Here is a 25930-nt window from a genome sequence, read left to right on the forward strand (position 1 = left end):
GCCTCAATGTAGCATAATGTATATTTCACCTCGTAGACGGCGCATCACCGGGCCGGATTGAAATGGGCGCCGTGCCGTCGACGGCGCGATTCGACTCGTTTGGAGACATCCATAGAGGCCGTCATCAATTGAGAGAACGTCACCGTGCTGAGGACGGCGGCAGGCGATAAGTCAGATTGTTTAAAAGTGGCCTACGTGGCCGCGGCTACAGAATGTTACAATGTTGGCGAGAGCGACAAACTGACGAACCTTTAAATGCGCGAGTTAGCAAGCAACTCTCAAAAGAAAAAAAACATGGACGCCATAAAATCGGAAAGTAATATATGCGTTTTTAAGACTTTTTTTTCACTTTTTGGCCATCAATACGCTGCAGACCATTTCGGATTTGGGCGCCAAATTCAAATCCTCGCCACGGTTCCGAGCCGGTTGCAAAGCACCGACTTTATGCGATCGGTTCTTGATACCGGTTCATAAATAGACCTTGAAGTATTTTTTATCGGCAATGGTACAAAATATCGCGCCAAATTCGCAGAAAAAGTGCTTAAACGCGAAATTTCGTGGAACCAAGTGAATTTCGCGCAGCCTTGGAAATTTCGCGTTATAATTCGCGTTTCGCGGTTCGCGAAAATTCGGTGCCCCTATCGATAATTGATCAGTAAATCATTATGGTTCCAATTTTTATGTCAAAAAAACAATGAAGCTGCTTTGCGAAAACTCTTAATTCTCCCATCAGCTATCACTCATTTTATAATTTTAATCAACTTTATTCCATCGAGAACAGTGATAATCATGCAAGATGTTCAATGTACACTGATTTGTTGAATGAGAGAGGCAGGAGTGATGGGATAATTTTTTCATCTTGCACTATGGTTTTATGTAAGTCCTTTTCTTTATCTAGTCCATTGCAGACCAAAAGCCTGGGTACCTCTCCTTGCTGCAATGTTGAGATGGTGAAGAAAGCTGGGACTATTTTATTTTGTGGATATTTGGTAAGCTTCAACCATGTGTAAGAGCCTGTATGTTTACCTCTCTGGTTTTATGTATAATACCATTTTATATACAGTGGAACTTGGTTAGTACGTTCCTCCTTAGTACGTTTTCCTCCTTAGTACGGCGATTTCCCTCGGTCCCGGTACCATCCGAACAAAATACAGGTAAAAGAATTTGGTTAGTACGTTTGAAAAAATTGCGCTTTCCTGGTTAGTACGCTCAATTGCTTGCCGTGACGCAACCCGCAATTCGTTCTCTAGTGTCTTCTTAAGGGTCGCAAACGTCTGAATTCATGATTTAATTTATTATTGTTAGCCATTAACATTCTTCCATTCATTCCACATCTCTTTCTTCTACCGTAATTTATCCAAATGCATTTCTGAATTCTTGTGACGTGATGAAAAATAAAATGCGGCCGTTTTTCGGGAATGTCTGACTATGAAAAACTACAGCCAATAAGAAGCCCCAATTTTCCCCACCCTGAGCTCCTCACCTTCTGTTGCCTTTGGAGCGCTTGGGAGTGCCCACTGCTGCGCACAAAGTTCGTGAGTGGGCAATTGTTGCTATTGCACGAGTTATCATGATGAAGAAATGAGTCTTAAGGGTATTAGACAATTCCCACATTATCTTAAGCAGTACTGCTCCATAAACTCGACGTCGTGCGTATTTACTTGACTACTGTTGCGGGAGCAGACGATCCTCTGGATCTCCACGCGAAGCTTAGCTTAAAAATACTTGATCTCGGAACGAAAGCAGACGACATTAGGCAAATTTTGAAAGTAAATTTTAACTGTTTAATATAAAATTTTCTTGTAATTACGTCGTAATCTAATAATCTTGCGTGTCATCAGTCGATATATTGATCGATTTTACAATCGAAATGGTATCATTCCAGAAGCGAATGTCTACGGCTGTTGCCGTAATTTGAAAGTCAATATAATTTTGCCCAATTTTTATGATGTTTAAAAAACCAGTTGACTTATCCGGGTTGTTGTTATATTCTCCGAGTACGCTGTGAAAAAGAAAAATGACTTGTCTTCGCTTGTCTGAGCTTCACTCGTCCTCGTTCTGTAAATATATATAGGATAAATCACGGGAGATAGACGCCGTAATCATGAAATCGTCTCCGGGATGTCCATGAAAAATTGCGATTTTTATTCACATCGTATTGTTTTTCATGGTAGTGCTCATTTTCTTGATTTTAAATGTGAAAAGAGTTCAGGAAGGCGATCCTATGAGAACTACCGATAGTAATTGTAATTATGACGACTTTTTCACTGATTGCAATAACCCCGACTGCTATTATTTACTTTCCTCGTTAGTACGTTTTCCTGGTTAGTACGTTCATTTTTCGTGGTCCCTTCAGAAACGTACTAACCAAGTTCCACTGTATTAGATATGAGTATGTACCTACTTAACCATTTTTGTTATTTTAACATCTGAATAAGTATACTTTTATATTTTAAACTTTCAATTTATCATAAATAGGGATGGGTCGAATAGTAGATTTCTGGAATTCGAATATCGGATTCGAATATCAAATCATTGCTCGAATATTCGAATACCTCGAATACTAAACGATGAATGTGAGAATGTTTGACTAGGTCGCCTATGCAGCAGGAAACCCAAGATTTTGGCGAGTAATTGTGATTGCCTTTAAAGGATTCAAACAGGAATTTAGCTGATTAATGGAATATTTTAATTTTATGTAAACAATAGCGTAGTTCCCTTCATTTAAGAAAACGAAAGGCATTGATTGTGATTCGTTACCCACCATTACTGTATTCATAATATACAAATTATTTCGTTCTAGAAATACCGGTGTAGACCAATGGCAATGTTCAATTTTACCTCATTTGAAAAAGGCCAGATTGGCGCCTATGCGATGCCACTCCACGTGACATCACAGGGACCTAGTTTCTACACGAGAGGATCGGAGTTTTACATCGTCTGAGGTTACCAATGCATGCATGAGGCACAGAGCTCAGTCTTAATAATCACACAGTCTGTTTGATAAGGTATTAATAATCCTTATTTAAGCCAAGCGCTACCAGCTAGCAGGGTACTCTGGTACCTGCTAGCATTCTGCGTCGTATCAGCGCTCAAAGCCTCGCCCCAAGGTCACCTCACTTGCGGCAGCGGGAACCAGAACGACGTCACGCGGAGTTTTCCCCGGCATTCATACTTACCCGTCGCGTTTTCGCGCGCTTGAAAATTTTCACTTTTAATTTAATCGCGAAAAATAGATATCGTCTTATAAAACTCTAAAAGCATTAAATACGTACTTCAGGAGTATTAATATTTCGATTTAGGCAATAAAAAAAAATAGGAAACCACCCTATTTGAGCATTACGCCAAAATGCTAAGCCTCCGTCGTATTTCTTCTTCTTCCCGGTATTTATTTTCCTGCGTAAAATGCTTAAATAAAGTCAGAAATATGTCGTGTTAAGGTCTTATTCTTTTTTAAATTATGCGCACATTACTAATATTTCAATTCAATAAAGATCTTTACATCGATGTAATAATAATTGCCGAAAGTCATTGTTAGACACCTTTCGGGCTAGTAGGTGACTCATTCAGCAGTTGACCTCCAGAAAGGGGGAAATTCGAAGCAGGTAGGTAGAAAAAGGTCAGTGGGTGAGAAAAGGGGGTGGGGGCGTGACACGTTTTTATTTTTATCGCGTAACTTGATATTTTTTCGAAGCTAAGGTCTTTGTAATACAATCCCTGCGCGAGCTGGGATCTTTTGTTTGATTTCGGAGAAGAGGAAATCGTCAAGAGTGGGTGAGGCGAATGCTGAATGGAGGGGGATAGCAGATCGTGGGAAGTGCGCCAATGTCACTATCCCATGGAACTGAGTTCCTCCCTATGGTAGTTTCATCTCCTGGGGAAGATTCAAAATAAGTGCCTGTCGTTATTAGCCACAAAGGACACATGGCAAACACCTCCTCTCATTTTATCAAAAGATGGATGCGGGAAAATGGTCAGTGGGGAGAGAGAGGGAAGGGTGAAACGCGATTCTATTATTTTCCGGTAACTTGATATTTTTTTCAAAGCTGAGGTCTTCGTAATACGATCCCTGCACGAGCTGGGACCTTTTGTTTGATTTTGGGGAAGAGGAAATCATCGGAGGGGGTGAGGCGAACGCTGAATGGAGGGGGATAGCGGATCGTGGGAAATGCGCCAATGTTGCTATCCCACGGAACTGAGGTTCTCCTGATGGGGGACACCTGGGATTTTCGGATTTTTTTCATCCGATCAATTTCGGTTCCCCACCTCGAACTCTTTTCACCGCTCGAACCCGCGAATTTGATGTATTTCGTCAGCTTGCCTAAAACGGCGCTGCATGCACTAAACGACTAGAGTTCTCATTTTTCCGAGTCAACTACCAACGACGTGCGAGCGACAGTGTATGACGCGAAATTCAAAGTATTCGAGGTATTCGAGACGGTCCCTTTGGCATAACTATTCGAGATCTCGAATATCGAATACTTTCTAGTATTCGAGGTATTCGAGTATTCACGGATACTATTCGCACATCTCTAATCATAAATATTATGATTGCCTAGAAAACTTAACGTAAAGTTACCACTTCATGTTCAACTTAGTGTCAGTTTGAGAGTGCATAATGGAAAGCACTTAGTTTAAATTTGCACTAATTTACATACCAACCTGGGTTTCAAATCATCTTGGAAATTTAACATTAAAAATTGGTGTTTGTATGTTGACATCTTGTGTTGAAATCTGGATATGTTACTTATAACTGTGCATTTAAACCAAGTACTTTTCATTATGAATCAGGAAAAGTTGTAATTAAAATTTGCACCAGGAATCTCTCTTGCACTGAATTTTTTTGAGAATTTTGCATGGTGTATGTCTTGCCAAATTATTTTAATTTCCCAATTATTTATGTGTATATGTACATACATTTAATTAGTAAATCCATAATTTTGAAAATAAGGATTATTCTTTGTAGCGTGGTGGTGTTAGGGGTGTTACGGCGGAACATGCAGCATGGCTATTAGTTGGTCATACAGAGGCTGTAGTTCGTCTTAGTGCAGAACCTCCCGTTAGGGATTTTATTGCTGCTGTGCATCAAAACTCAGCTGCAAGTGGTCTTCTAGTCCAGGCTCTTGCATCACGATGTCAAGACCTCTCTAGTGTAAGTATCACAATTACGATGGAGTCATTTATGACAAAGCTGAAGCCTATTGATATGTCTATTCTCAATGGAAGATTTTACTTTTTCTCTTATTATATCAGTTTAAAATACTTATTTAAGGAAATATTTAGTTACATCTAAATATGAAATTTAAACAATCTTCAAGGATGAGCAAAAGAAGTGGATGCATACAAGAAATGCCTGTATGATGCAGTTGAATGCCAAAATTTTCTCTTGTGTGAAATTCAAAAGTGCCTTCTGATTGCCTTTCACTGTCTGAAAGCCGAAAGTTTGCTTTCAAAACTCAAATAAAAGGTGTTTATCAGAAATGTACTCAAGTGTGAAATCTATGAAATTAAAGTGTACAATAGTTGAGGACCACCTATACCTGTTATATATTCAGGTTACATAGTCCAGGAGGTTATTACCTTTATATATGTATTTATGCAGGGCCTTTTCCAAAATTTACGGACACAGTTTTTATCTTTTCAAGATGTTAGATCGAATATTGTAAAGAATATTGAATTGAATGTTATTTTAGATTGAAAATTTACATGCTGTCATAGAATTTAATGAAACTTTTTTTTCGTACAGCCTAGTTTTGCCTGGAATCTCTTGAGATGCATAGAGGGAGTTCACCCTTCCCAGAGTGGTGCTCTGTTGTCTCAGTTGCTGGTGCCACGTCTGTTATCATGCCCCCACTTGGCACTGTCTAGGCGAGCATCAGCTCTCGCATGCCGTCGAGCTGAACTGCTACTCGTTCAGCACATGCATCAGCCTCCACCCAGACCACCATCTCCTGTGCCTCTTTCGCCTGGAGATTTGCTCGATACTACCCCAGTACCAACCCCAACAGTCGGTCAGCTACCCAAAGACGAGCTGGAAAAGCTACTTGAAGTGATGCAAGAAGCTAGACTGATGAGAAAGTAAGCTGTTTACTTTTTTTATTATAATTAAGTGAATTCATTTTGTTAGCCCTAGGGAATATATGTTGGAATAGATTTTTACTGTTGATTAAAAAATTACTTAAAGAAATGGAACAGTGCCACTTTCCCCAGCATATGATTTTACTTTATTATTAAAAATAGCTCTGTTCACCACAGCTAAGGCTTTTGTTGAGGAGGTTCTTAACTATCATTAAGGAAGCTTTTTTTGAGTATTGTCCCTTTTTTTTATAAAAATTAAAACTGTGGACATCAAGTTAAATTTTATAATATTTCTTTGCTGTATTTTGAATGGTTTGTAGCATAATTCTGTACTTGAAGGTAAAATTTGTAATCCTTTAGTCAATTTTGGTTTTTGCTCAAATAATTTTTGTTTCTACTCAAAACACCTATTCAGGTAATATTTTAGGATTAGGAGGAGGGGCCTTTGGAACTCCAGTTTTTTATAGCTTAGAGTTTACCAATGGATGTACCATTTTAATCTTACTTCTCTTTGAATTGACATTTGTTTTTCTGTAATTTTACATTACATTTTTTTGTTAAACCTTTTATTTCTCAAGGAAAATTGTAAAAAATGAAACTGACTGAAGGTCTATAATTGAATGGAATTGTATGATTGGTTGTATTTTTCAGTTTAAGAATTTTTTATTCTTTATAGCCATGTGATATGAGAAATTCTTAAAACTTGTTTATTCCCTCATATGGTTATATTTCATGATTGGAGAAGACTCATGAAGCATACATTTTGATTGTGCTTTTTCTGTATTTCCAGGCATAGCCGCCTCGTTAGTTTACTGAACAAATTAGGATCTCAATGCTACGATCTTTCACCTATTGATGTGGAGCATGGACGATCATTCAATCCTGCTAATGTTCGTAATATCACAGCAAATAAAAGCTGGTACCTGGGACAAGTGAAGAGAAGGTATGTACTCGATTATTGCTAAATACTTGATCAAAAGAGCTAATGGAAGACTTTTCTATCTTTATTTTCACTTTCATCCAATGCATGTTATTGATATTTACATATGCATTTGGAAAATTTTATCTTACAGGTGCTGTGAATGCAAATGCTCTGGGCAAGAAGTGGCTCAACTGCTCAGCAAGTTAGAATTTGATGACATAATATCGATTATGTCCTGCAAAGATTTCAATGGATCTGTTCTCGAGAATTGTCTGAAGCTTGGCTTACAACTCACTTTACAAGTTAGTATCAAAAAGTGCGACCTTACAAATTATTCTTTCTATGCAAAGATGAGGGGGATATCACATGTTGTATGTATGCCATAACTGTAACTTGATTTTAATACCACACTTTTATTTTAAACATTGTGGGAGTGAACATTTCAGGGTAGAGTGCCAATTATTCTGTGGTAGTAAAGAAGAGGCCAAAACATATAATTTTAAAGTTTTCATCATTGTTTTTGTTGTATTTTTGACCTTGGTTTCTGAGGCATGTTTCTATGCATTTTTGTGTGTTTTATATAGAACCGGTGCTAAACTATCATTGACTACATTAAATACATACAGTAAAACCTCTATGTAGTGAACCTCTTTACATCGTAAACCTCCATACTTCGTACCAACCCTCTGGTCCCGTCAGATTTACATGTAAATTTATAGGCAAACCTCTATATAGTGAACCTCTTTATCTCGTAAAACCTCCATATATCGTACCAACAAGACAGCCCCGAGACGGCCTAACTACCTCCGCAAATCGTACCGAGACAACTAGAGACCATTAATGCAGCTGCAATTACCTACATGGAATGACATTTTCAGCGATAAATGTTTCACGCTTATTTTTTTCTTACACACCTTTAATAATTTTCACGTTAACCATTAGTGAGGGCATCGAACTATCCTAATCATATTAAGTGACGGTAAATGAGGACAGAACACATCGTTTTCTCTCGAATCATGGTCAAAATCGCACGATAGCACTCGCTTTCTGTTACTGATGGCTTTATTTTCTTGTAAGTGCCTACATACTATGTTCAGTTAATAAAAGAGGCGACCAGCGCAGCCTATAATCACTTGCTGATGGAAATATTTCAACTAACTTCACTCCCATCCACGGAGACAGCATTACTCGACCGCATTGCTACTTCCGCTTCTAAAATGAAAATATTTCATGAATTTTCCGTGACTTAAAATAAATCAAATACAGTTTCGCAATTATTTTATTCCCATATTTCCCGGTGTAGCACTTTCTTACTACCGCCTTGGTAATTTTTTCGATGCTTTCGTGAACGATCGTAGTTTAAAATTTATTGCGCTTAGCGACAGTCATATGTCTTGCCTGCGTATTTTTGCCGCGAAATCTGACTCTTCCATCGGGAGTCCGGGACGTCAATTTCTAGCAATACTGAACGAAAATCAATCCATGCGCGACAGTGTTAGGTGAAGGAGACAGCTAATTAGCTGATATGCGGTAGGGCAATGAAATTTTTTGCCGTCGCCGCCGCATTCTGAAGTAGTTCGCCCAGCATTCTCACCGGGAAATCACGTCCTTTCGCAGACCTAGCGTTTCTGTGTGCCCTCGACAGAGTTTTTCTTCGGAACGCTACGTGCATTGTATTTTGGAGAGAGGGAATTCAACAAAATTTTCAAAATTACGCTCAATTTTTTGTCAAGTTTTTGCAGTAGTCACGTGTTTATTTATTTTTTTATAATCTTTAACAAGTCACATGTTATAAGAATGATAAATCAATTCTAAAAGATATAATAAGGAGTATTTTCAATTATTTGCCATAAAATATGAAAAAATATGAAAATTACTTAATTAATCATAGGCTGATGATGGATTCGAGAAATAAAAGAAGGCAACTGCTTGACATTACCACATAATTAGCAATTTTCCTAGCCATCAACGAGGACATGCAGAAGGCAGTGGCCTTTGGAATACCATCATTCACCCTCACATCTATTGTAAACAACCGAGGAAAAACAGAAGAAACTGTATATCTAGGCTGCACAAATAAAAAAACTCAGGCAGTTAAATACGAGGATGAAGAAATTATGTTTAGAAATATAAAACTATTGTTCTTTCCTCCGAACACTATTAGTAAATTACAACCCTTAGACCAGGGAATTATTTCTTAGGTCAAAAGGCATAAACGAAAACAGCTACAGTAAACTCTTGATTTTACGAAGCAGGATTTTACGAAGTTTTCGATTATACGAAGTGATATTGCGGTCCCGGTGAAAAGCCTATGCTAAATACATGGCGCTATTCGATTATACGAAGTTTCGATTATACGAAATTTTTTGAATTTACGAACCTCGGCTCGGTCCCTAGGAACAAATGGCATTCGTTTATACGAACTACGGCGAAAAATTTGTCAACAAAACTAGTTACGCCGGCGGAAGTAGCTAAAAAATCAGCGCTTCCAACTGTGGTCCATCAAAAGTGCGAAATCGTAAATGATAATGCAACTTTGGAGAGAAATGGGTCGCCAAAAACCTCACTGTGGGAATTTAGGGGGAGTAGGAGTTCAGTTAAAATATCACGGCTGACATTATGCCCCTATTTACGTGCCTGTTCGTAAACATAGCATCGACAATAATTCGTAGTTTAACATGTCAGGAAGGTCGCGCGGAGTATTTCGAACACCCCTAATTAACCCTTTGCACTGCTGTGAACGTACTTCGAAGACTACTTGACTACTTTTCGCCGAAGCACTTCGAAGGGTCCCTAATCCGGGACCCTTTCCTCGACGAGCTCACCCTCGCTGGCCCCTGAAACTGGGCTATTTTTTAATGCATTACCTGACGCAACCCTGGGTTTCAAAGGGCAAAGGTGCCATGGGGGGAAAAAGAGTTAAGTGCGTGTTACTGTGGGGCTGTGCGTCAACCAAACGGGCACGGACAAAATAAGCCCGTTGTCATTGGGAAATTTGAAAGGCCACGGTGCTTAAAACATGTAAAATTGGAAGCCCTCCCCGGTTTTTACCATGCAAATAAAAACAGCTGGATGACCCGAGAAATTTTCCAGCAAACGGTTATACGTCTACAGAGAAAAATTGCTGGAGAGAACAGCAAAATTGTTTTAATAATGGATAATGCCACCGTTCATAAATACGTGGAAGATCTAAAATTGGCTAATGTTCGAGTCCTCTTTTTACCCCCGAACTCGACTAGCAAGTCCCAGCCCTTGGACCAAGGCATTATCCAAGATTTTAAAGTCCTGTACCGGAAGAAGCTTGAGCGGTATTACTTGCGATGGATCGTTATGTATACATTCATCTATTTTGCTCATGTGCGTTTCGATATCGATTTAGATATTTTTATTCATGATTATCATTCTTTCAAATCTATTTGCTACTTTTATGAATGGGAACAGAAATTAATAACATCCCGAAATGGACGTTGATACATGCAATCCGCGCCATAATATCTTTTCGTGTATATATTGGCCTTTGTGAATGAACAACTTAAATATCTTAAGTATTGGGCTCTATTTACCGCCAAATTATATTTCAGGCTTCTCGTAATGAAGACGCACTTCCAAGTCTAACCATGAACTTTCTTCTCAAGCGCTTCCCCGTTCTCCCATGCTGGGGTTCTGTCTTTCAAAAGCCTTTGTCCCTTCCCTCCTGCCACCTTTGGCTGATCTTGCTGACACCCACCTTATGCATCCCAAACCCCTCCTTCCCCAGCATTTCCCATTCACTCCCTCCCTAAGGTGACTGAGCTTGTGTGCGTCGCAAAAAAATATGGCCCCCAAAAGTAGACTGAGGCAGAGCTGAAGGCCATTTCCCAACCCTTCTTTGTCCTGCCCCCTTCACCAGTCCTTGTGATGACCACACTTCTTCCCTCAGGCAATCCCCATCCCACTCTTATTCACCCCACCCACTGGGAACTTTCCCCGATTGTGGAGAAGGGCATGGTTCATCTTTACCTGCAACGGGGGGAAGTTATTAACCGGAGAGAGGCGGAAGAAGTATCTTCCACTATCGGGAAAATGGTGCCGCGCTTATAATTGTCTCTCTTCTTCTCAGCTGACTTTTCAATTGAAATTACTTTCTTTGCTCTTTCCACACTATATTTATTTACGATTATGGCGCGACTATTTTTTAGTGCTAAAACTAAGAAAATCTTTTCTCTATGTCAATGATCCTTTGCATAACTTTCAATACGGTGGAAAAAGGAACACGAAAACTAAATGAGGTGACGGTACAGGTTTTTGCGTGTCATTTTTTGGGAATTCACGCTAGTGAACCAATACTTAACCACCTTGAGAAATGATAAAACGTCTCTTGTAGGAAAACAATCAATGTGGATAATAACGTTTCTATCTATATTTCTCCGATACTGTAAGATGTTTCTCCTGTCGTTTTCCGGTTGGAACCTTGCTCCTGTCGGCATAAAAGGAGAGAAACATACTATATGAACAGGTCTCCTCACACCCGGTATGAAGAATACAGTCCTGATGAAGAATTAAGTCTTTTATGGCAACGTCTGCGAAGATGATGGAACACAGTAGTCGGACGGAGAACTCAAACAGAATTTACTTCAAATATTCGCCAGAAGATAATCACATCCTACGTTATTTATGATCGTAATTGAATCTCAGTGAAAATAGAGCACATTCTGCTGAAAATACGAAGTAACTCGAAATATTAACTTACGAAGGTTATTTTGGAAACGGGCTAAGACCCTTGTTTTTCTTTTTTTCTCGTCACTGAGCGATAGAGGGCGACATAAATGGCGGTTAGGCCGGCTGCCGCTAAAATTCCGTGGGTGTCAGCAACAAATATCTATCTTTTGCATACTTAATAGTAGCTATTGGCTCCTAACCACAAATTTATTACTGTAAATTCTTATAATAAACATTGAAATTCATTATTTGATTACGTTTTCTAAACTGGTCGGGAATTTCTTTAGCGATCGTTGATGTTGAAGTATGAACAAGAAATGGGCATTTTATGGTGGTTTAATTATTTAACGATTTTTCACATCATAAATCGATAGCAAAAAGCCTTTTCTATGAATTATACCGAGAATAACCACCGAAAACATTTAAATAAGACCACTAAAGACAAAAAACGGCGGAAGAAACAAAAGCGAACATTTTTCCGTGACTTATGAAAAAGGTTTGAATTTACGAAACTCGATTTTACGAAGTGCCAATTTTCCGGTCCCACTGACTTCGTAAAATCAAGAGTTTACTGTAGTGATTTATTTATAGTGAAAATGACATTAAAAAGTGCTCGTGGAATTGAAAACACTATTTCGAAAGAGTTTGAAAAAAATTTTAAGCAAACCCATTAACTAATTTATTTTCTAAAAAGGGCTCTTGAATAATTTACTTTTACCTTTGTGTAATCATTAAATTGTAAATATTTGTTCACTTATGCATACCTAAATAGGTATGCATAATGAACATATTACCTTAAAAGACAGTAGCACCTTTCATTTCCCAAGGATATGAAAAAAATGGTGCCTACCACTAAAACCTCTCTATGGTGAACCTCCATACATCAAAATGCCCAAATTTTGGTCCCCTCCATTACGATGTAAAGAGGTTTTACTGTATATTCGTTTCTGTGGTGTAACAGTTCCATCATACATTTCCACTTATACGTTTTTAGTTTTTAGCCTTTTATATCCAGAATTATAGAAATATTTCTATCATTTGAAGGCTATCCAAGGTTGGTCGAAATCAAGTTTTGGGTCATCTGATGATATGAAGTCATGTGATCCTGTATCTCCTCTTTACAAAGCATCAAAGATTACTTTGCTTCAGAGCATCACTCGTCTAAATGGATTGGTCCCAAGACCCCACCAAGTAAGTCATTTTTACACTCTCTTGTTTATTATCTAATATGTGTTACAGGTTAGGTAATTTTTTTTCTACATACTTATCTTCCTTGATGAGAATGTTTGTAGGATTTGAGAATGAGAGCAAATACTAATGAATCTAAATTATTTTTGCAATTATGATTCTTCTGGAAAATGAAAGACAATTTGTTTGAGTTGGAGAAGATGTGCTCTTTTTCGAAGTTTGTATTACTAAATGTTTGCAATTTTGTATTCTGAAATACATCGGACAAGGCAAGGTACCCCAGTATCACCACCAGGTTGAATGTAAACTTTTCAGTGTGATTGAAAATGCAATTTTAAGGTAGATGTCTTTTTGCTCAACCATCTAATGTCTTGGTTTTCAAGATATTATCAGTAGAAAATACAAGTCCAATGCCTAAAACGTCCAAAACTTTTATTTCATAATGTTGATAATACCTAATACTATTGCAAAATTCAAATTTTTGTGACAGCTCATGAGTTTTTTTAAAATAAATATCCAAGCGTTTGCAATTCTATGTTGGGCGGCTCTTTTGAAATGCCTACAATATGCTTTAATTGCAAGTCTATAAGTATTGCAGATTGGTCCAGACCATCAAATTATGTGGTCGATGTAAAAATTCAAAATTATGGAGGCAAAAATCAAGGAAAATGAAGATTCTCTTTGTCTCCAAATGAACTTCAAATGGGTGTTACCCTGAGAGATTCAAAAATGTTTTCTGCTCAAAAAGAACACCCTCCTCATTTTGTAAATAATTTTCCTAATAGAAGAAAGTTTTATAGTTGAACAAAGAGATAGTAAATATGGCAATTAATTTCATATTTAAATTTTTACTGTGCAATCAATGAACATATTCACCCACATTTTTATTACATTTGCAGATTTTTCAAGGAATTACATAGGTGTAAAAATAAGCCCTCAAGAATCTGTATGTTGAGTCCTTCCCAAAAAATGTGACATCAATAATTTCATGTTTTGCAAAAAATTGCTATTTAAAAATACATATTTTTCCATAGCTTTTTCAACTCGGCAATACACTTCTGATGTTATTTTTTATTTGAGGAGGCAAACATGGTAACGAATTTTCAGCAAATCCTGTGTGATTAAGGGCAACTTCCGTTCAAGTTGGAGTGGAATGATGACCCTGACCCTGAATGGTTATGACCCTGAAAAGTGGCAAATAAGCTCAAGGGAAAGTAGTGTAAAAATCATGGCTCAGAGGTGCAAAAGTTGCAAATTTTGAGCTCTGGCAATAAAAAAACTTACTTAAAAACAATCTTACTTACAAATTAAAAACTTACTTCTAGATTAAAAACAGCGAGGTACCATGTGAGGGAAATATAACCTATTGTATCTAATCTTCATTGTTAGTTTTCAAGATACACAGAGACGTAAAATATGGGACTCATTTTTTTATGATTTAATATTGCAGGTTTTTCTGCCCATTGGTCGCAATCCTACTCCAAAAGAGGAGCGTTATTCTTCGCGTCTGGGAGAGCTCTTCTCGGATTCTGAGTTCTGGGATGCATTGTTTCAAATTATACCCTCACTTACCTGTTACCTTCATGGTCTTTCTCGTTTGAGTTCTTATCTGTCTTCGCCCACAAATGAGTCAGAAGAAAGTGCTGCTCAAGAAAGTGCTGAAAATAAGGAGAATCAAGAGAATCCTATGCCAACCAAAGATGAATTGCACAAAATACCGGAAGAATCTGTTGAAGACTTGTCAAAATTTGGTATTCTATGCCTTGAGGTAAGCAGCTCTTAGATTACACATTTTTCTTTGTATTGGCCTACATCAAGTCAGGTTGGTGAAGATCAAGTGTTTCCTTTATTATTTTAGATGCTATTCAACTTACATCTTTCAAAATTCAGTTCAAATTTTGAAATCCAAGCCCTCTTTTTGGTCCTAAAATTTTCTGGGTAGAGATTGCTATTTGTCTTTAGTCAACAATCAAAGATATTTTGATGCCTTGTGTTTTTGACATAAACATTCCTGAATTAAGAGTACTCTCTTATTTTGTAAAAAAAAATCTCAAATTCTATGGCTGTAGCCCTGTGATTTTTTTTCACTTATGCATTTTATCCATTTCAAATATTTGTATTTAAATGTTTGAGGCTTTGTATGAGCGTGTTTCACTATCGTTTTTAGGCTGCAAATTGGCTGGTCGTACAGGAAGGAAGTTGCCAGCCTAAACCACAGAGTTTGCATTATGCATTAGAAGGTGCTGCAGCAATGCTTAGTTGTTCAGTTCTTACTGCCTGGTTTGCCAGGGATTTGTCTCCCACCAATGGTGGGAGTCACCCATCTGTGTCTTGGATTGCCTCTGGAGTATCAGCCGTCACACGTCTCACAGCATTTCTGTTAGGGGGAGAGCAGTATCTGCCTTGCCCATTTAGCATATCCTCATCTGGTATGTTATATGTATTTTTCATTATTTTATGCATTTTATTTTTCAAGTATTGATGTATTTTGTGATAGCATTAAAAAGCATGTTATTGATAACGTGGTCAGAAGAAATCTTAAATGTCATTGTAATTTTTTTCCAATGATAAGTTTTGTACAATAAACATTGAACATACAGAACATCGTGTGGTTCAGATGTGTGAGTGCCAATTTTGCTGTAAACATTAGCTATTCTTGATAAGGTGCTGTTTTAGGATGAACTATTTTAACGAATTTGGGAGTCTGGCCACTAATCCTAGAGGTGGCAAAAGTTGCTAGAATCACACTAAGTGTCTCAAGTTTTTGCCCTGTCTTCCCATACAAATGAGTCAGAAGAAAGTATCCTTTATCCCATCCATTATTACATATATCCTTTATATCCCATTCTGTCTGTTTTGAAGTATCAAGAAGTGATGAGGAGTAAGAGACAGCCCAAGAAAGTGAGCATCTTAAATCAACCATAAAATCTGAAAGATCTGGATATTTTTAAAGCAGCAGACCCAGAAAAACTAATTTGACTTCAGCTATGCCATGAGAAAAGCTCAAATTGCTAAGAGGAAGAGTCAGAAATCTCTATCCCCTTTCTGTAATTCCTAAAAGAACTAGAAGCTCCAGGAATAATGGATTGCATAATGTCCTTCTTTGAAGCTTTAATTTGAAAGAGAATTTTTCTGCCAAAAGAACGTTGGCTTTCACAATTTCTCATCTTCTCCAGAGATCGACAAGGAAAACATGATCAATCCTGGTACTCTTATTCATTAGGATTCATTTAATGCATAAATATCATTATTTGTGTAATCTGCATGATTTTTATGGTACACTAAAATACTGTTGGTGTCTGATTCTCATGTGAAGCAAGTGAAGGATTGGACGATAGAAGAATTATTTTATCAAAACCTAAATCAAACCAGTCTTTAGATTGTTGAACTGGATTGTTATTACCACCAAGATTTACATGAATTACAATATACAAGGATCTGTTCATATATTTTCTGAAGCAATTTATCATTATCCAATATGTCCCAAATATTTTATTGCAACTTTGGACTTTGAAATTTTTTAAGGAAAATCTCTTGGTTTGAGTCTAGTATTTTGCTTTCAGTGGATAGCATTCCTAAACAACACTATTGTCAGTGAATACTTCTTAAATTGATATGTGTGGTTGCCATATTATTTGAACAAATAGTATGTTTGCATAGTTATTGCAGAATATTTTTGGGAATGAGACTTGATTTTTTTCATGTGGAGGTAAAAAAACCTCAATAATTCCTTAAGTATATTTCACATCACCTTGATTTCACATAAATCAGTGCTTTCAAGGAATGTAGTTTTAGCCTTTGTGAGGTTTAACGGCATTCTGATTAAGAATAAAAAAAATTTTCCTTTCTTGCATCATTATTGTTTATTTGAACTTATACTGTTGAAAAATTATTTTTGTATATGCATTTTTGAGATACCAGTTGCATTCTCTTTTTCATTAACAATTAGGATTGACCAGTGCTCTTGAAGACCCTGACACAATTGTTGGTGCTCATCCATGTCTTCAGATAGCTGCTCTGATACATTGGTTGGAAAGGACCAAAGTGAAAATGCCAAATATACCAAAGTTTCTGGCCACTCCATTGAAGTACGTTGTATTTTATTTGTTGATGTTCAATGTTATTATTTATTACTCTAGGTATCTTTGAAAGTAGAATGGTGGTGACAAAGAGAAGTTTACCTCAGCAAACAGTCCACTCTGATGATGATATGAGCAGTTATTCACCAACTGCCTGTTACAAAATGTTTTTATTTTTTATTTATATTTTAAAATTATTGTAACACTGCAGACGTATGTGCAATATCTTTTACACTCCATAGTGAGCCCAAACACACTCCTCTCCAATATTTTGGTCAAGAATAAAAATACATTCACCCAGATTGTGATTAATATCGCCTTATCTGGCATCAAACGGATACCTAGATACCACTGGTTGAGGCTGACAATACCAATACCAATGGCCAAAACCTTACCGATTTGTTCCTAAAAAATTATTGTCTAGTTATGATCCAAAGCTTGATAGAGCAATTAATGAGAGAAATGAAATTTTGATAATTATTTTATTTTCCTACTCCCACAGTCAATGAGATTAAATTTTGAAATATTCTCCCTGTAATTTATGATTAATGAAAAACCTTTTTAAGAAATATGACCTGCTGGAACATGCCCAGCATATGATAGGGTTTCTAATATCAGAAACCATTGCATCAGTTCCTATTCGGAAACCAAATCACCACTAGCGGCGCTGTCATCGCTGACGTCATAATCCAAAATGGCCGTCAGTCCGGGTATACTTCTCGTGAATAACAACACATTTCAATTGCAATCTCCGTGATTCACCTTATTGTTGTGGATACGATTGCGCCGATCGGCACCGTTCTTCGTTTTCGGACTAAATTGTACTCTAAGGAACATGAGTGGCAAAGTTTTTGTGACCTACGAAGTAATTGTGCGATATTTGGGTGGAAATTGCAGCCAACGAAATATCGTTGAAGGGGAGTGCGTTTTAAACGCGGGTTTGGTCATCACTGTGGGGCTTCACCAAAGAAATGGCTGTGAATAAAAAATAATGGCTCTTGTTCTTCAAACAAGTGGCCTTACCAAGGAACCGCTTCAAATAAACGGTCACATTAGCCTAACAACTGATGAAAAAATCGAGATCCGGAAGTTTGATTGTTCTTGCAAAGCGGGGCAGTCAGAAAAATGCAAGCCTTTAGATCTTCGTATGAAGAATTTCGCAGCTTCTTTTGTCTATGCTTGAGGAGGTTCTCGGGTATTGCTGCGTAGGTAACATTTTTAATCAACGTTTCACTCCTCCTACTGGGAGCGTTATCAAGAGAATGGGAGGAAACCGTTCTCGTCCCGAGCTTATATATGTTTCGTTACCCATTGTTGACCTCATTTTGAATTTTAGGCGATAGCCGTTGGTCATTATATTGGGCCAGAAACCCTCTCCATATACGTCTGAGGTTATATCCATCCTCCCTATTAAAGTTGTTAGGCCTTTTAGCTATCTCGATGGATTCACGCATAAGACGCGGATGATATTCTTTCGTCTTCGCCAATACCCGTGTAGCGTCAAACATTATTTTATGCCCAGGGCTGGAGGAATAATGTTCAGCGACAGCTGATGCATCCCAATGATGTAATTTTAACGCTCTTTCGTGCTCTTTAAGCCTTTGGGAGATTGAACGCTTGCTCTGTCCCACATAGCTTCTGCCGAAGCAGCAGGGAACCTCATACACTCCCATAAATTGAAGGGGAGGATGGCTATCCTTCGGTGAAGGTAGGATATTTTGAATCTTCTTCACGGTGCAGAAGCGAGTCTTAATGTTGCCTTTTTGAAGGATTCTTGCGATTCTATCGGTGACTCCGGAGATGTATGGAAGTTTAGCGTATGTAAGTGGCTTCTTCCCCTTGTGGTCGTCATCTTGAGGAGGGTGTCTTTCTTTCATCGCTCTTTTTATGAAAGTAAAGCTCCCAGTAGGAGGAGTGAGAATGTTACCTACGCAGCAATACCCGAGAACCTCCTCAAGCATAGCCTTTAGATCATTTGCACAATCTACATCTACATCTACATAATACCCCGCAAGCCGCCTAAAAGTCGTGTGGCAGGGGGTGTTAGGACACCAGCCGTTTACAGCTAAAAATAAAATTAAGTGCTCAAACGAAGTTGGGACTAGCGTTTATTAAAGTCCTTTATGGTTCGGGGGAAAAACGAATACGCATATCTATCCGTTCGGCAAAACATCTCTCTTAATTTATCACATCTATCGGACCTGGAAATATAGTGTGGCTCTAATATTATGTTCTCTGTGTCGCTCTTAAAGATATCCATTCTCAATTGTTCAAGCAATCTAAGCCTAGCGCGCAGCCTCCGAGTCTCCAACGGCTCCCAGCCTAACTCGCTTAACATCTGGGTAACACTGTCTGTACGCCCGTAGCAGTTTTTGACGAAACGCGCAGCCTTCCTTTGTATTCTATTCAATTCGCGGATTAAGTCTTTCTGCACCGGATCCCATACGCTCGCTGCATATTCAAGGTGCGGTCGGACGAGAGCGAAATAGCACCTTTCTTTCACTTTCTCATCCGAAAATCTTCCCACAATACGCTTGACAAATCCTAATTTCTTATGGGCTATTACGCAAATATTCTTTATATGTGTTCCCCACGTGAGGTTCGAGGTTATCGTAACTCCCAGGTACTTCACTTCGTCTGTTGCCTTTACATTAATGCCATCCACTGCATAAACATGGTTAGAGTTGGACGAATTCCGCAAGAAATGTACCGCCATGCATTTGCTCAGATTAAGTTTGAGTCCCCACTCTTGGCTCCACAAATGAACGTTGTTTAAGTCAGATGATAGAATTTCATAGTCAGCGAGATCACTAATTTCGCGATAGATGACAGCGTCGTCAGCAAATAAACGTATTTTACTGCTAATGCGGGAGCAGAGATCATTAATGTATATAATGAACAATAGCATAGATGTTGAGTGATAGTAGGCAATAGTAAGCATAAACGTAAAATTCATTAGTCGATTACAAACAATGGATTCATAAGTGCATTATTAGTGCATTAGTAGCTGTTAGTGGTTAATCATTTTATGCTACATTAATTTAACCTTTAGTATTCATAAATAATACTACTAAATGCCAATCATTTACTACTAGTTTATGGATGTTGCAGTGTTCATCAAGTCAGTGGCAAGAGTACCATACAATTACACTGTTCTGCAAAAAATAGTTCAAAAAATGCCCGGCTACAATTTAGGGTGTTTCTGGCTAATTTTGGATCGCTGAATCCGAAAATGACCTCCTTTTATTTCTATCACCCTCCATTTTTACGCAACCCCTAAATTGGGGAAAACAATCCCTAATCTAAACTTCTTTTCATTTTTCTTTCTTTTTTTCTTTTCCATTACTCTTTCTTCATTTTTCTAGCGTGTTATTTTGCGATCCATAAAGTGCTTTCTCGCGATCATTCAGCGATCCTGCAAAAATCATCCCAATTCGTTTTGTAACACCAGTGGAGATTTAGTGTTTAAAGACCAAATGAAAGCGATGACTGCAATTGCGCGGAAATCTTATGAATTTTATTTCGGGTGTAAAATTGGTGACCAATGCGAATCGTGGGCCACTAAATTCTGTTGCAGTGGTTGTCATAGAAGTCTTTGTGAATGGCTAAACTGGGGAAATCGTTCCCAAAATTTCGGAGTACCAATGGTTTGAGTTGAACCCACTTTCCATTTAACGAATGCTATTTTTGCGAAACCGACACTATGGGTTAAAAAAACAATTCTGAAATTATTTATCTGAATTTACCATCAGCAATTCACCCGGTGAAGCGTACTGATACTAATCCTATCCCTAAAGCTCAAGCTACTCGCACCCTCGATGATTCTAATGCCTTAGTGAACGAAGCTACACCGGTAGTGGAAGCAGGTCCTAGCCATCGAGATGAATATTACAGCCCTGATGTAGAAGAACCCCAGACTTGTCAAAAAGAGCACCTTATCCCATAATACGAGGACCTAAGTGATCTAATTCAAGATTTAGACTTATCTAAGGGTAAAGCACAACTTATTGCCCAAATACCAGCAGCCCCTTTAGCTAAGACCAATTATACCCCCAAAGGTTAGACCAATGCTTTTCCATAATGGCATCTGTTTCTCAGAAAATATGTGCAGATAAAAAGAAATACATATATTTTATGTATGCCCATTGTCCCTGCATGGAATACGTACGCATGCTCTTCGTCGCCTTTTTCCCGATTTTCAATCGGTGAGTCCACAAATTCCGTCGATCGACCTTCTCCATGTCACCCCAATCATTCCTGAGATAGAAAACATCGCCTGGCTTTGGAAATTCGTGAAATTGAACTACGGTGTCCCTACAGGCCTTGGAAGAACACTGTGGCACACAGCAATTCTTGTTAGATTTCCCTTTTCTTGGAGAAAAAGGCATTGGAATATTCTCCATTGCAAGCAAACGACACTACTTCTCCTCAGAAGAATCTTTTCTAAATGAGCCGTGCGCAAAAGTATACCCGGACCAGTGATTCTACTTTCACCCGGTAGTTGGCGTGTAGTTGGCTGGAACTACGAATTTGAAAAAAATTTGCTCAGAAAACACTGACCCAAATATTACTAACGAAGTTGTCTTATATTATTTCATCCAATTTCCTGATGCCAATAGGTTCGAGGATAATACTAAAGCAGGGACAAACAGGATTCAGATAAACACAGTTAAATTTATTTTACCAAGGCATTCCTAGTTAAAGTTGAGGAGTCAGGCTCCTACTCAGAGTTTGAATATCCTTCAAAAAAAAATAAATTCATTATGCAAAATAAGGTAACTATAGTCTGTATACCATAGGGTGGTGCACGGGCCTGCCGGGTACCTGAGTCATTCCCATAGTTTTTTTGGTCAGCCCTTTCCTCCTCCCAGTGCTCGCGGCTTGCTGACCGACTGGTAGCTGGAGGGCCCAAGCACCTGCGGCAGACCCATACAATTTTTAGGGTCGGTCCTTCCCCCCTCCTCTGGTGCTCGCAGACTGACTCAGGTAGGTGACGGGCCCGTGCGCCACCCTAAGGTATACAGACTATAAAGTGAGCTTCTTGAATTTAGCTCTCAATTTTTTTTTTCAATTATAATGCGGCAAAACGTCTATTGACTCTTTTACACACCTTCATAGATTTTAGAGCTTTAATGTGATTTTTTACCTGTAATTGAAATGGTACCAAAATTAAGATGATACTGCCATTTTTTCCAGGTGCATTGTGATTGGGTTAGCCAGGATGCCTCTGGTCAATTCGTATGCTTTAGTTCCCCCAGAGGCTTTGAAGCAAGGATGGAAAGTTGAGCCAACTGGTTCTCATAAAACACAGTTGCCACCACTTCCCATCGAGTATTTACAGGAGGTTGAGGTTTTGGAGCAGTTTATATTCAGGTAAAATATCATTCGTTATAAGTGTTAATCTGTTATATATGCCCGGTGAAGAATTGTGATGCTTCTATCTAAGCTCTTTATCCCTTTTTACTGTTAGAGTGAATACTGATTTTTCTGATAATTGTAATTCTGTCATTACCGGTACATAATTGCTCTCTATATGTTTTCTTTCCTTATATGTTGTTATACGTTGTTTCCTTGTATATTGTTGTGTGTTTTATGTTATATTCCTTATATGTTCCGTATTACATTAGTATTAAACTGAGGAAATGAGTTGCAATGAAGATAGATAAATAGTGATCTTTATTAAAATGAAAAATATTTAACCTGAGCATTGTGTTGAGCTAAGAGTCATATCATGATAGCATTTACACAAAAATTCTTGATAATTTTGATGCACGTATGGTTCAAATTAATTATTAAATCCTTGAATTTCCTCAGAGTTTCACTGTTGGGATGGATAAGCAGACAGCAGTTTGAAGAAATGTGGGTAGCCTTCTTGAGTGTTCTCAGCTCTAGTCCAAATGAGGGTACCAGCCCTGTTGAAACTCTCCTGATGGCCCAGGTATGTGCCGTTAATTTATTTTGATAATTATTTATTATTAATCTATTTGATAATTGGCAATTTTTCCTCTTAAAGTCTAATGTCAAGGTTGGAATACTATTTCTGTATTTAATTTATGTCTGTTACCTAATGCTGTTGATGAAAATGACTGGCATTCATCTAAAGCTTGGTAATTATCTTGATTTTAGTTTAGGTTATTTATTTAATTTTTATCGAAGAGCATGTGTTACACACTCTTTAGAATTCCTCCTAAGTCAATTTTATTATTGAACTAATGTTTGCATTCCTGTGTGTTTATTTCCCATGCAATTAATAACTCATTTTGAAAAAAATTGTAAAATGGCCACTTTTTCTCTAACTATCTCCAACTTTAATGAAAATTAGTTTTTATGTTGCTTGTTCGCAAAAAACTGCGGATGCCAAGCTGGTTTCTAGAATGAAGTGCTGAAATTTTCAAAATCAGTAATGTTAGTTTTTAATGAGTGGTATGCCGCAAAAAAAGACAAAATTAAACTGGTCGAGTGATGTATCCTTTGTAGCATCACAGTCTTGCTAGATTGTTGTGTGATAATAATTAATAATAATAATAATAAATCTTTATTTGCCCGTAGATCTGATACATTTGTATGCATAGATATAAGGCATGTCATAATCAAATATGTACATATATTCACATATAGCTTATTTTCTAAGTACCTTTTTAGGTCAGATTTAAAAGCATTGATACTTTTTATTTCTTTTAAATATAATGGCAAATTATTATACAGTTTAATGCCCATTTCTTTGGGTCCCATTTTGGCAGCTCTGTTCGTACATAATTCTGATGAATATCATTTTTTGTTCTTGTTTGATGATGGTTGAATGCACCATTCACTTCATAATTGACAATATTGCTCTTTACATACATTATGGTTAAAAATAAATATATGCATGGAATCGGAAGGAGATTCAGGTCCTTGAAGATTGGCTTACTGGGGGATCTATTAGACTTTTGAGCGATGATTCCTACAACTTTTTTCTGAATTCTGAATATTTTTGAAGATAAGTGGGTAGATCCCCAAAAGATGATACTGTATGAAATATGTTGGTAAAAATCGCCAAAATACAGATTTAGTAAAATTTCCCGTGTTACTGTCTGACTAAGCTGTCTAAGGATGTAGCAGCTTAAACTAAGCTTACTGCTAAGGAAATTGGTGTGCTCTGCCCAGGGCATTTTATAATGGAGAAGTAAACCCAAGAACTTAATGGTGTTGACTTGTTCGATTGATCTTTGTTCCATTTTTATTAGCTTACTTTCAGATGGCTGACTGCTAGTTAAAAAGTGTATCATATTACTTTTTTTGGGTTTAACAATTATAAAGTTAACTGGAGCCCATTTAATAATTTTGATTAGGAATGCCCGTTTGTGAATATATAACTTGAATTAACCAAATATTTACTGCATTTGCTTTAGATTTTTTACACAATATTTTTCATGAATATATTTAATGCATCTGTTGGTCTCTAATCCTTCTTCCTTTACTGTTATGCTTTCAGGCTAATAGCTTAGCTGTACAATCAATGACTGCTCTGTTGATGCAGACGTTGTTGTTGCCTGTGCCTGGAAATCCAAGTGTTAGTCATCTCATTCACCAGTCAAGAGATAATCCTTTAGGATTTCTTAATTCTGGGTGAGTAAATGGTAGTGGGTAGTAAAATTGGTAGTGTTTATTTTCTTTCAAGCATAATTTTTTTTCTCTGAAGAACATGCATGAAAGTGGGGAAAAATCAGATGCAATATTTTATCTCGTGTGCCTTTTTAACATGAATTCATTTCATTTATATCTGATTTTTATTAGGTGACTTTTAGTTCATTTAATTTTCTAATGAATTAATTATTTTATTCCAATAAATCCATCGACTTTTTACTCAAATTTTCAAATGGCTCCTTACTTTAAGCCTTACATATTAAATCTCCCCTATTCATTTATGGTAAAATTGTGAGCTCTCCCCTGAATCCAGGCCAGTGATGGGGTTGACGTGAGGAATTTTGGAATTCTCAAGTGATCATTCATTGCTATGACATTTTATCATTGCTCCTGGTGGTGCAAAATGAGCTTTCTGTTCTTCTCCTTTAGGCGCATCTATACAGAAATTCTCTACAATAGCCTCCAAAATTCCCATTTTGCTTTTATTTCTTATATATATTTCTTAGATTCATGCATAAATAATTCCATCTATTTTTGCTGAAAATTGTTTCTCTTTTTATGGACGTGAAATTAGTTCAATCACTCAGTGAAATCTTTTATGTGTTTGAGTGTAGTTGTTGACCTGAGTAGATGTAAGGCACTCAAGTTAGTAGGTACTTTTTCGATAAATGTTTGACTATAAGCAGTAGGAAAGATGCGTTATCAAAGTAGGAAATATTAATCATAACATTTTTTCAACCAATTACTACTCTGTGACATTTGATAAATACAGTAGAATCCTGATTTAAGGTTTTTCAGCGGGGACAAAATTTAAAACACTAAATGCGGAAAAACACAAAATGAGGACCTGCCACTTTTTTCAGGTTTTAGGGTCTGTAATGATTGGAATGGCTTTATATGAATAAAAAATATTATTTTGAGCAACTAAAAGGTGCTGCATGCAGCAAGAAATTCATTGATTAAATGTTGTTTGCCAATTTAAGGTTGGATTATTTTTTTCAGGAATCAGCTAAAAAAGTGGGTAGTAAAAATAAGTATAATGAGAGGATGACAATTGTTTTAACGAAATATTTTAAGAAAATTATAATATTCATCAACTTAAAAGCATTCCCACACGGAATATTGTTATGGAAATTAGTGATTCCATTTTACGCATATTTCAGTGGCCTCGAAGAAATTTTAATTTTTTTTCTGTATAAGTGACATGTAGGTGGCTATAGCATTTCTAGTATAATAAAAAAGGTGTAAGTAGGTACTCGAAGAATCGTCATTGTATCAATAAAGATGAGTGAAATAAAGGGACAGTAGAATATCGCTAATCCCGAATTCTAAACTACCG

At 37.3% G+C, this 25930-nt stretch overlaps 1 protein-coding gene across 2 annotated transcripts in view; it reads left to right on the forward strand.

Annotated features, from left to right (window-relative positions):
- Window positions 1–25930, forward strand: part of LOC124153929 (huntingtin) — an 88017-nt gene that overhangs the window by 45264 nt on the left and 16823 nt on the right. For both annotated transcript variants that reach the window (XM_046527336.1, XM_046527338.1), the window contains 12 exons: window positions 899–989; window positions 4967–5152; window positions 5747–6078; window positions 6869–7021; window positions 7152–7302; window positions 12743–12889; window positions 14337–14654; window positions 15054–15315; window positions 16836–16974; window positions 22162–22338; window positions 22780–22903; window positions 24440–24573. In XM_046527336.1, the coding sequence (XP_046383292.1) occupies window positions 899–989; window positions 4967–5152; window positions 5747–6078; window positions 6869–7021; window positions 7152–7302; window positions 12743–12889; window positions 14337–14654; window positions 15054–15315; window positions 16836–16974; window positions 22162–22338; window positions 22780–22903; window positions 24440–24573 (2214 nt within the window). The remainder of the gene's footprint in view (window positions 1–898; window positions 990–4966; window positions 5153–5746; window positions 6079–6868; window positions 7022–7151; window positions 7303–12742; window positions 12890–14336; window positions 14655–15053; window positions 15316–16835; window positions 16975–22161; window positions 22339–22779; window positions 22904–24439; window positions 24574–25930) is intronic.

The sequence above is a fragment of the Ischnura elegans genome, chromosome 2, assembly GCF_921293095.1.
Source record: "Ischnura elegans chromosome 2, ioIscEleg1.1, whole genome shotgun sequence".
Taxonomy (NCBI): Eukaryota; Metazoa; Arthropoda; class Insecta; order Odonata; family Coenagrionidae; genus Ischnura; species Ischnura elegans.